The sequence below is a fragment of the Chrysoperla carnea genome, chromosome 3, assembly GCF_905475395.1.
Source record: "Chrysoperla carnea chromosome 3, inChrCarn1.1, whole genome shotgun sequence".
Lineage (NCBI taxonomy): Eukaryota > Metazoa > Arthropoda > Insecta > Neuroptera > Chrysopidae > Chrysoperla > Chrysoperla carnea.
In genome coordinates, this window is record NC_058339.1 from 16974974 (window position 1) to 16987857 (window position 12884).

General features: G+C 28.8%; 1 protein-coding gene across 1 annotated transcript in view; it reads right to left on the reverse strand.

The window, feature by feature from the left end:
* Positions 1-12884, reverse strand: part of LOC123295894 (extracellular serine/threonine protein CG31145) — a 213813-nt gene that overhangs the window by 63618 nt on the left and 137311 nt on the right. Inside the window, exons 7-8 of the mRNA XM_044877354.1 lie at positions 10956-11149; positions 9697-9837 (exon numbers count right to left, since the gene is read on the reverse strand). Of these exons, the coding sequence (XP_044733289.1) occupies positions 9697-9837; positions 10956-11149 (335 nt within the window). The remainder of the gene's footprint in view (positions 1-9696; positions 9838-10955; positions 11150-12884) is intronic.

The following is a 12884-nucleotide window of genomic DNA, read 5'->3' on the forward strand; positions in this document are numbered from 1 at the left end:
AAATTCATGCTTCCTAATAGAATTGTTTACTATTATTATTCATGTTTAAAATACATAAAGAAATAATATTAACAATAAAAATTCAATCTTAATATAAAATCAACAAAAAAATAAAATAAAAAAGAGACATAAAACGTACCTATTGGGTGCCGCGTTATTTTGGTGTGCTGATCCTTTTAGAGGATAGAACCTAAATCCCATTTTTGGAAAAAGACTTAAGGAAATACGCAAGGATTGAATAATATTAGGAATATCAATAAAACTTTATAAAAACATCTTTTGATTAACAAAGTGTTCAAAAATCACAAAAAATTCCTAGATCATCGGGCATATTATTATTATTTTATCGTTCAAAGTTGGCTGAAAAAATGATAAATCATATAGGTTATCCTTTTCAATTGAATATTTCTATATCAATCAAAAACTATCTAAAACACTATTTATAATAATACTATGAAAATATAAGGTTGCCGATGATATAAAAATTTTAATTTAATTACGAGTTTATCGAAGATCCATCATTTGATGAACAGAGACGACTATAGTTAGAGTATTGATGATTGAAGAACAATATCTACATTATCAAATTTATAAGCATCACTTGCACACAATGTATTATATATTTTTGTGGTTGCGTGGTATTGTAAAGCTAAAAAAAACTCATTACTTGACTACAAAGCATGTATTTGGTTTATATGTATGTAACGTGCAATAAACCAAAACTTTTTTTACAATACTGTAGGTTTGCAATCACCTTAAATACGACATAAAAAAATGAGAAAATTAGACTAAAGTTCACATATTATAGTCAAAGGCTTTTTATTTTCAAGATGTGTAATACCTTTGCTCCAAAGTTTTTTTATTGCGTATCTCAAAAATGGAAAATTTGTGATGTTTAATGAACTTTCATCTTATTTTATGAAAAGTGAAAAGATCCTATATACCATTTTCTTCATCTCTATGGTATTTTCTTATCTAATTCGAATCTCTACCATCATACATATCTCGAAAATGAAAAGTCTTCAACTATTTGTGAACATATACTTTCTTTTTTTTTTAATTTTATTAATGCATCCTGTATATATGACTTTGCCTATTATTACAAATATTTAGTATATTTTTAATATAAAACTGTCGGACGAAGTTCTAGACATATTAAAAAAATAGAGTATACAATGTTAATAGTTAATAGATAAACGAAAATGTATTTCTTGTCATGAAGTTTGTTGTTCTAATTTAAAAATACAACTATATGATCAAGTGTGTAAAATAACATCTAGTAAAGGGAGGAGTTTAGTGCCTTTTTTCTGTAATACATAAGACTCTAAATATAATGGAAATTTTGTTCATCCTTTCAACTATAGGTACAAGGTGATAATAAATTTTGAGGAAACTTTCGATACAGATATCTAAAACTACGACAAATCAATTCTGACGAATTTCGATACCCGTGAGTGGATACAATTGAAAATTGCAAACGATAATTAACGGATCCGAATATCTTTTATATGGTACATCGAATCTAAAAACTGCAAGGAAAATTTTCTGTCTGTAGCTTTCTGATACATCATGTATAGCCTCGAATAGGCAGCATGGTATTATATAAGCTATAAAGTAAATGCTAGCGGCGTTTCGAACCATATTTAACAAAAGGTATTATTTGTTTCATAAAGTATTCAAACTTTTGTTTATTATAACCCAGAAAAATAAGACAATAAAACAGCCGATTTTCTTCAGAATGTAAGTGATTAATATTTGGATGCAACAAATTACATATGAAAAGTCCAAATCAATTCAAAGTCAAAGGTCGCAAAAATAGCTATTGTTCAAATATGTCGTAAACTACTCAGATTATGGCAGTTTTACCTAATAAAAAATTTGTTAATTTTACATAAAAAAGGTAGGATGAGATATTTGAAAAAACTTCTTTTACCTTGAACCTTGAATAATTTTTTTTGCGCACATAATTTTGCAATTGACTTTTCATAGGCCATTTCCTGCTTCTGAGTTAGGATAGTCCTCGTGAAAAAACTTCTTAAGCAGAAAAACATTTATTTTCCTAGGCTATTAGTATTATTCAAAACTCAAAAGTTATTATTGATAGTATTTTTGCTCAGGCAAAATTTGAAATAAGGACCGTTTAAAGGTTCATCGACATATGTCTCAGGAGATTCATGAGATATAATTTCTACAGGTTCGTACTAATGAAGAACAATGGAACAGATGAGACACTCGTTGACAGAAAAATACACCCTAGAAAACTAGGATGGGTTGAGCATACTCTGAGACGCAACGGAGTCAAAACTATCCATCAAATGTGGAATTGGAATACGAAAGAAGTCAAGGACAACCAGGGAAAACCTTGGAAAAAATTCTCAAAGAAGATGGATGAGAACAGAGTGGAAAGACGTTGATTAGGAAAACTATCAATTTTGGTAGGTACGGAATTCGAAAAGTGAAAACCAAGAGCAAACTGACGATTCTCTAAGAACACAAACGAATATAATAAATATATGCAACAAGACTTTTTTAATATATATTAAGAAATCAAATCATCCCGTTCATTCCTGTCTTGTTGTATCCTGTAAATGTATCTTTTGAAGACATGAAATTTTAAAAAAAAAGAGTAAATATACACATAGATACAATATACAGCAACAGACACAAAAGAGACAATATAAAAAAAAAACTATCATTATTGATGACATAAACATATGCATGTATTTTCTAACATGTTTGTAGTACTACATGTGAAAAATACAATGAATGTTTAGTAGAAAGAAAATATGTTTTTCATAAAAATCTAATTTAAATTTCTTTTTTTTTTTTTCAAATCTCTAACATTTTTAGATTGACAGAATTTATTTAAAAAGAAGAGACGAAAGAATATGAACTTATTTCGATTATCAAATGTCATTGTTATTTTTTTTTTATACAACATGTATACATACATACATATTACAGGATGAGACAAAAATGAATTAAATTATAATCTTTATATGTGGTATATTTTCTACTATTTCTCGTAAATCTATATCTTAAAGGTAATTTGAAAGTATCTTAATAACCCGAGCTACGTATAGTATCACTCAAAGTAGGGCCGCAACGAAGGTTAATAGTTTCGGTGGCAAGTATTAAGGTTGCGCCTTATATATATCGGGATTGGCTCTAACGATTTTGATGAAAATTCGTATACTGATCAAATTTTCCAGTGTTATAAAAAAAACGATTTTTTTAAACTTTATGACATCATCAGAATCCAAAAGATTCAATTTGGCTCTATCACACCCAAATTTTATCAAATTTTGATAAACCAAGTATGTAATCCTACTAAATTTGGGTCATAATTGTCAAATTACTGGTCAAAATTAACCTAGTTGCAATAGTTTTCCAGAATGTGGAATCCTGGTCCCAGAATTGAGCTCATAAGTGATAGCTATCGAAAAACTAACATCACAGCTGAAAAGAATGATCCAAAATTAGTGGGTTTCAAAAAAATTCCAATCAGATCGGATCAAATTTGCCTGTGTTATCAAAAAAAAAAACGAGTTTTTTAACTTTATGACGTCATCAGAATCCAAAAGATTTAATTTGGCTCTATCACATCCAAATTTTAGCCAACTTCGATAAACCAAGTATGTAATCCTACTAAATTTGGGTCATAATTTTCAAATTTGTGGTCAAAATTAATCTAGCACTTATAGGTTTCTAGAATGTGGAATCCTGGTTCCGGAATTAATCTCATAAGTGAGACTATTGTTATTCTGTTGGGCAGGAGATGAGTTCGAAATGAAACTAATTTTTACAAAACATAACGATACGAGATATTTTTATAAAGCTCATCTCGCCTTGCCTCAAAGCAATGTTTTAAATGACGGTTGAAAACTTATACTAAACTGTTATAAATAACGCCCACACAAATCTGTGAAATTTAATTAAAAAATATTTTTTTATTTAAAATAAATGTTAGCAAAATTTCACTAAATATTTAATAAAGTTCATTAGAAAAAAAAAAACTGTAAAACATTAAATATTAAAAAACTACCGGCATGGTATTAGTGAAATAATTTTGTATTTATGTTGTGAAAATTACTAAGTTTGATATAAAAAAAATGTGATTTTTTTGTTTTGCTTTTATTTGATTTTCCTTCTTGCAGTTTTTTTTTAGAATTTTATTTTATTTTATTTTTTTTGTTGTTGTTAGATGTTAATATTTAATAAGTAAGATACTTTTCTCGTAAAACTTTTGCATTTTTTATGAAAGACAAAAACGTAAAAAAAACAACATATTATTTCATATAGAAAAAATAATTATGTTAACGATAATTTCACTAAATATTTTATAAATAATTTACAGGATAAAACAGATTTTTGTTCTGGAACGTATCTGAGTTTTACACGTAAAAAAAATTAATTTGGAAATTCTTATAGACTTCTATAGTTTTCTCAGGTTTGCCGTTCAGGACAAAAACAATGTTCGCCAAACTTTTACACTGATCCTATACCGGATGTACCAAAATTATAGAAAAATATGAAGATCTCGCAACGGGGAAAAAAAAAATTGACAGAACTGTCCCTCTGGTCATAAAGTTTCCTATTAAATAAGATTTTTGACCTTCAATGACCTTGAAGGTTATGGTCAAAGTCATATTTGGACGTAAAATATTATTCTTTCCAAATCGGCTATAAAAATAGTGGTTCCCATTACATGCAACAAACTCAATTTAAAACAAGTGAAAACAAACAATTGACTGAGTTAATTGTGGAAATACCATGTATAGACAGTGTTGATTGCACTGTCACATTACACATAGCATACATGTACATACTATTTATTTTATTATAAGGAACATTTTTTACATTTAAAGTTTTGCTCTATCTCTAACAATTTACAAGATCCAGTTGACCTATGTTGCTCATTTACGAACTCGACCTCACTTTTTACGTCCTAAGCAAGCTATAAAAATTGCAGCTCGATATCTCTTTTCGAGACAGACAGACAAACGACAGACAGGCGGACAACCGGAAATGGACTAATTAGATGATTTTATGAACACCTATACCAAAATTTTGTTCGTAGCATGAATATTTCGAAGCGTTACAAACTTGGGACTGAACTTAGTATAACTTGATATACATATATTTCATATATATATGGTAAAATGAGGCCATAGACATTGGTCAGTTCTTGATATTCGTGAAAGACGCTTATTAATTTTTCAACAATTATATGAACTCATATAACAAAATAAACATAAACAATAAATAGAGTATATTGTTCAATACCAGTTTGTATTGTATACAGATATGTTCGTTCAACATACATGCAACATGAATGTTGAACGGTCGAATAAAGTTTCCTCGACCCATAAGCAACTAACTATAGATACATACAATCCTTCTTTAAATATGGAAGGAAGAACACAGGATGGGATATATATAGAATAGATAGAATTTGTACAAGATGTCACAAAAACCGTTGTTTAAGGTTGTTTATGTGCAACAGGAATAGTTTAATGGCATTCAATTATTCACATAACAAAGAAAATCTGGCCAAAATTTGAAACCATGTGTATTCTAGGTTTATGTTAGAAGATTCAACAGTTTTCCGAGTATGGAATAGAGGTCCCCGGCTATAATGACGATTTTACTTATCATAACCATTTCAGATATTTTCTTTATTTCATACTGTAATTGTCGGGCTTTTAGTTTTCGAACTTTATTTTATTGAAACTATTTTGGGGATATAATTTCGTGGGAAAGTATAACAACAAATATATAGTTGGAAAGTGCTATAATAGTTTTATGTCCTCTAGAGGGCGCCTTATTCAATTTAATGTCATGCTACATATCCTATAACCAACAAACGATCAAGACGCTTTTAACGATACTTCATTTGTCAAATTATGATAAGTTGTTTAGAAGCTAGAAGGCAACAGACGAAAATATATACATTCTTAACTATTTTGCGGTTATAATTTCGTGATAAGTATAACAATTTATATATTTTTGAAAAGTGTTAACGACCCTTTCATTTGATTCCAAACACATTATCATTAAGTCAATTCGTTTTTCGATCATAACTTTATATATCTTAGCGATCGCCATATTCAGTTTAACGTGACGTCACATAACCTATAGCCAACGGAAAATTAAGACGCTTTTAACGATACCTCATTTGTCCAATTATGATAAGCAGTTTAGAAGCTAGGTCAGAACAGACGAACATACATACATACCGGTCAAACACATTACCCTCGCCATAGTATAGTCGGGGTAATAAAGATAATATTTTTCGTAGCTCTCAATATCTCAATTTTGATTAGTCTGCAACACTTTGTATACATAAACATAAGAAATACTAAAAACAAATTCATAAATATTATAATAGAATACATGAAATATACATTTCGGATATCGTATAGTTCAGCTCCACCTAGTGCTACCTCTAAGTATATTATATACATATATATAATACAATATACTGACAAACACATAACCTATTTAATAATTAATAAACCTCTATGAGGCAATAATAACATTCATGGCTTCATTGGGACAACTTTGGATGATCAACTTGAGTCCTCTTTATTACACATTCACACGTTCTCTCATTGTCATTGTGACTGACTTCAAGAAAGTAAAGTAAAGTAAAGTAAAGTATACAAAATAGAATTACAAAATTATACTTCAGTTTCCATTATCAATGATATATAGTTGATCTCAGTAGGTACTTGACTAACATTATTTTACCATCTTGTTGGACAAATGAATATCAAGTAATATTATATGAGTTTTTTTATCTGTTTGCTGTACTGGGAAACTTTATAGACAATGTATGTTGAAGAAGTTATTAGGTGTAAAACTGGCACACATTTTTTGAGCTTATTTTAAGAGGAACCCGCTCATATAGCATTGAATTTTTCTTTCGGTAAAAATTTCTTGAAACATTGCATACAGGATGGTATTGTCACCCTGATTAAAAGTTCAAATAATGAAATAACAGCCAGGCAAAAAAAAATATCTGAATTTACTAAAGCTAATCATTTAACGATTGGTTATAGTAGTTTTGTACACACACATACTGCGGTCAGTCAAGCGAACGATAGATCAGGGGTCAGATATATGCTATCAAAACGGTTATGATTGTCATAGTATTTAAATGAACTTGCTAATTCAGAAAATTGTTATACAGATTCTATATTGCATATAAATAACAGTTATGTCAGTCGGTCAGTTAAATGTTAGAACAAAACTGGTCAGTCAACCTTAATGTATGTAAAATAAATAACAAAAACTTTCATAGTAATGAAGAAATTGGCCGGGTGCAAATATTAAAAAGAGTTAAACTACTTATGGAGTACAGAAATTTTTGACTTTGTGTAAGTAAGTGCGATAAATGTACTCTATCTTTATACCTATATTTTCACTGTATGGGTTTGCTATACACATCATTCATAAAGATTAGGTTATTTTTACTTTTATAGTAAGCTATGATTGTATAGCGTGCTTCAGAAAAAAACATATCCCAAATTTTTACGAGAAATATAAAAATCAGTAATATTCTTATAGGTAGGTAGTTATTTCATTTGATGTATTCACGAATTTGTAAGAAATGAAACAGCCACTCTAATAAAATGGGTTTGTCTCACAAATTATAGCATAAGGTCAATTTTGTAATATCTGTGTGATTAGGAGGTGAAGTTTTGATTTATGTACATCAACTAACTTTAAAAAAGTGTTAACTTTTTTCGAAATATGCAGGTAATCGTTTTTACAGAAAAGTAATTAACGCACTTTTTGACAATCATGCTATTATCTACAACATAAATAAATAATGAAAAAATATTTTAATAAATGCGAAGACGAATGTCCTCGTAAAATATTTGATCAAACTACAATTTAAGTACGAACATAATATAATTTTTTTTTTCAATAATTTTAATTTGGCATTTACTATATCATTTACATGTAAACAATTAAAAATTTTGGTATGTCCATTGAACCGGCGAAAAAAGTTTTCTTTAAATAAAATATTGATTTAAAAAATCTAGAACAACTCGAGGACTCTTTAAAAATTTTCAACCTACAGTTTTTCATGAGAGCTTCATAAATAAAAAAAAGTCGAAAAATATTGCCACCCTAACGTATATATAAACATTATCCATGCTTCTCTTAGGAATATGAAACAAATACATATGATTCTCCGTGTAATCCACTTTGTTTTTGGAAAACATTACGTATATAAACAGCAAGCTTTACTATTAATCCGAGAACTGGTGACACATTTACTTCGGTCTCACTCTGTTTTCAAGAATATTAGCGTGTCTGACAGCTGACTCCACTGTCAAAACGATCCGATGGGAAAAGTGCTATATACTGATCCCGCAAGGTACAACGATCTCTCATTGTTTTAAGCGAGCCCTATTAAAGTCATCTAGTATATTTAACGATAAATGGGTTTTACGTGATCAAATTAATCGCTCAATAAAGATTTGTCGCGATGTATTTTTTGTTTCGTATCAAAAGTATTAATTTTACTGTTCTATGATAATTTTAATAATCTATGGTAAGACAAATTTTTTTTTCTGTGTTACTTTTCGTCGGCTGTTTGTTTTACTCGTGATTTCTGTTGACGTTTAATAATATTAGAATACATTTTGATAGGCGAATACAAAATTTTTAGGACAGTTTTTATGACGATATTCAAATATGTCGTTACAGGTAAAATGATCCCCTTTATATACCTTAAAATGATTCCTATTTTGTGCGTTAAATTATAATGATCCCTCATAATGTGACAGGCTAGATTATTTTTACCAGTGATTTCTTTTTCATACTAATCGTTGATGAAATGTAAAAGAACAATTGAAACTGCGGTGCATATATTACGCTTTTTATTGATACTAAACTACCATTTATGTTATTTCATTCTGGGTCAATAAAATTTTTCTACCTTGTACAGTACCTGCCCCACTTGTGCAAGCGAGACTAATAGTTTCCTGCATAACTATCGTAGACGATACCGTGCTCTAAATGTGTCACCAGCTCTTGGATTATACATTCTATGTTCGTTAGTGAAGTGGATTACAATATTTATATTGAAAAATAAAACAATTGGATTGGATATTTGAATAATTCTTAGAATTTTTCTAGATGTTTTGGAAAGCTTTTAGAGATAATATATGAAATACATTACTGGAATGATATCTATTCAATTACTGATTATCATATTATTGGTTTTAGATGTTATAAATACAATTCTAGAAGAGAGTTTTTACTTTATCTTATAAATCCTAAAGCCGAGATGAAATATTTTATTTGTGATACCTATATTTACCTTTGGTATCTTGACCTGTTACCATTTTGTTATTTAAAATGATATATATAATTTATAGTTGTAAAATGTAGAAAATAAAAATTGAAGGGGAATTCCAGAGACTTAGGAAATTCAATCTTTATGGCAGGCAAATAATGGCGGCTCAATAATTGTGTTTAAAAAAAGCATGCTCGACCGTGATCTGATTTAGTAGTTTATCTTTCCCTGTAGAGAATTTTCTATTTCATGTAAACATGATTTGTTTAGAGTTTGGGGCTTGTTCGAACACTACTCTATGATATTGAAAAACACTTCTTAAACTAGAATAAAAAATTCTTAAATTGTCTTTAAAAAAAAATTCTATAATTTGTACTCACTTAAGTAATGTTCGTAAGGTGGATTCACGTATTAAACAGCACTGCAAAACGGGCGCGATAATTGATAATTCATCATGAAATGGTCGTCCAAAACCACGTCCATGATCCAAGTGTATTGGAAATGTATTATTTCCAAATATGCTGTAAGCAGAGAAAAAGTTTTTGAAAGCCTATACTCAACAATTAACTCAAAATCCATAGATTTCAAATAGAAAAAGCAACTTTACTTTCTTTTTACTAAATTCTGTCCCAAAAGGAAGTAAATTTTACAAGAAATAGGAGAAAATGTAAGAAAAAATTCATTGAATAGAATTATCTCTCTTTTTTATTATTAGTTGGTTATAATAGCCACTGGAAAGCGTAGCGGGGATAGAGTACAAGGGTCTATTTGGCTAGGTGCTCTGAAACATTGCTTCGAGACCCGAGCTTGCTCGAGCATGGCCCGCTAACCTCCATACCCATACCCACCCATCTCTTTTTTTCCCTTTAATTTCAAGAAACATAAAATGAAATGAATAAAATTAAATAAAAATTGTATATGGTGCTTTTTTTTGCAAGGGGTAGAGTTTTTTTCTCGGGAAATATTTGGATATTATTATTTTTATATATTTTTTTTGGGAATATAATAATTTTGGTAATTTTACTATCAATTACTTTTTATAGAGCTTTTCATTTTAAAATCACGATTCACATTTGTTTCGTACTAAATGATTTATAACCAATGTGATAAAATGCATAACAAATATCTTCTATCTTAGTCCTACTTATTGCTGTCAGTACGAAAAAATAAATTCTGCACTTGCGCATATGACATGATGAAAAGGTCTATACACTGGTTTAAGAAGGATAGAGAAGTGTACATCAAATGCCCTCTTGCTACATAAGCGCGATTTTAGCCTCTTTATTTAAGGCAATGTTGTGGACACTTTTTGAATCAAGACACCATGATGGATTGTGGACATCATGATAGTTTGCACCTTTATCTCTACACTTTATAGTGTAGAAAGGTTTTGCTATGGAGTGCTTTACAAATAACGGAGTGGTTGGAAGGCTTGGTGTTATGCTGTTAATTTTAGCACACTGTATTTATACCAAAAACTTTTTTAAAATTAAGTTTAACGACAAAGCAAAATTCAATAAAAAGGATAAAATATTTAGGTCAAGCAAAACAAAATAAAAAAACATTTATAAATGAATAAATAAAATAGAAAATATATACGTAAATAATAAATTTGTGATTTTTATTTTTAAAAACATACTTGAATGTCTCATAATGATGACGGTCCATATTTCCCATGAGAAAATCATATATTGCCATGTCCATTAGATCAAGTAATCGGCGTCCACTATCGTATGGTGGTATTTCTCTAACTAAAGAGCAATAGTCCCCATCTAATTCCCATTGTGCTTTACGCCGTTTATGATATGAACGTCTCCATGGATGTCTCCACACCTACAACAAATATATACAAAATAAATATAAAAAAAAGTATATTATGTATTTGTTTATTACTTTTGGGAGTATTTTTGAATAGAATATGCATTTAAATGAAATTTTTTATTGTATTATTTCGTTTCACTGTATGTAGGAGGATTTGATGTATTGTTTCTGGTTAATAAATTATGAAATGGAGGAGTTTCGATAAACAAGGCCGTCAAAATTATATTCTGACTATAGTGAGACCCACCCGCTTCGCTGGATTTAAAAGTAAAGATTGATAAAGATTGCTCTCGCTTATCCTCTTTCTATAACACTCGAAATAATGGTGAGGATTGTTTTAACACAGGTAAAATATATGTATGGTTTTCTTCGATTCGATTTTTATAATTTTTGGATCAAAATAACCCCACCCACGGAGTTTCATCGAAATCCAAAACAAATTTTTTTTGCGTTTTTCTCGATTTTTTCGAAGGGGTACGTACCCCTTAAAAAAATTTCAAAAAATCGAAAAAAAATTTTTATCTCCAATTTCGATAAAACTCAGTATATAAGGTTATTTTGACCCAAAAAGTAGTTATTGCAAGGGCAAGTTTTGAAAAGAAGTTAACCAGGGATCAAGTGACAAAATTATCCTGTACATCAATATTGTGTATAATATTTAAAAAAATCTGTTTTTACAATTAAATGGAAAATAAATAAACCAGAACCATATTAAAAATAATTTTTTTGTTCTTCCAAAATACAATTTCTAAAAATTGAATAAAACAATAATTGTTATTGAAAATTTTTTACTAATTCGATTAACAAAAAATTCAATTTAAATACATTTGAATTAATAAACATGGAAACTTATTTAACTTTTCCAATATATATATTAATAATATTTATTCATTGATGATAATATAATTATATAAAAACAACTTTATATAAATATAATACGCAATATATAATATTGAACTGTTAAGTTTTTCAAGTTTTATTTCAAAACATTAGTCAATTTTCTCACAATGTAAAAAAATGAGTTCTTCATAGCTTTTACCCACTTTTTACATTTAAAATACAAATTGATTTTGTAGAATAAATTTAAAATAATTTTAATTATATTTATTTAAATTGAATAACTAAAAAGTTTTTTGCAATTGTTGAAACACTTTCCAAGGTTTCAAATTTTGAACAAATCTATTGGATTTCCCAGCTAATACGTTCTTCCTAATTGAAAAAAGGTCTTAAAATTACTTATCAGTAAATTTTTGATCATTCAAAACTCTACAAAGCAAAGTCGTATCTATCGAATGTACATACATTCGATAGAAACGCAATTACAATGTCGTTGCAATCTCTAACGGTTTACAAGATGGGTCCTATGGACCCAGGAAACAATTGACCTATGCTGCTCATTTACGAACTCGGCCTCACTTTTGACGTCCTGAGTACGCTGTAGGTTTCAGCTTGATATCTTTTTTCGTTTTTGAGTTATCGTCCACAGACGAACGGGCACCAAATTTTATGAACACCTATACCAAAATTTAGTACAATCTTGGGACTAAACTTAGTATACCTTGCATATTACATATAAACATGGTATAAAAATCAAAAATTTCAACACATTTATATAGTTATTGAAATACATACCACGATACTCGAAATAAAATTTATATGTTTATATGTCACTACAGTTATTTATAAACTATCCTTGAAAAGTATATGAAATAAATTGTTTCTTAAATTTCCAGAATATAGTAATTGT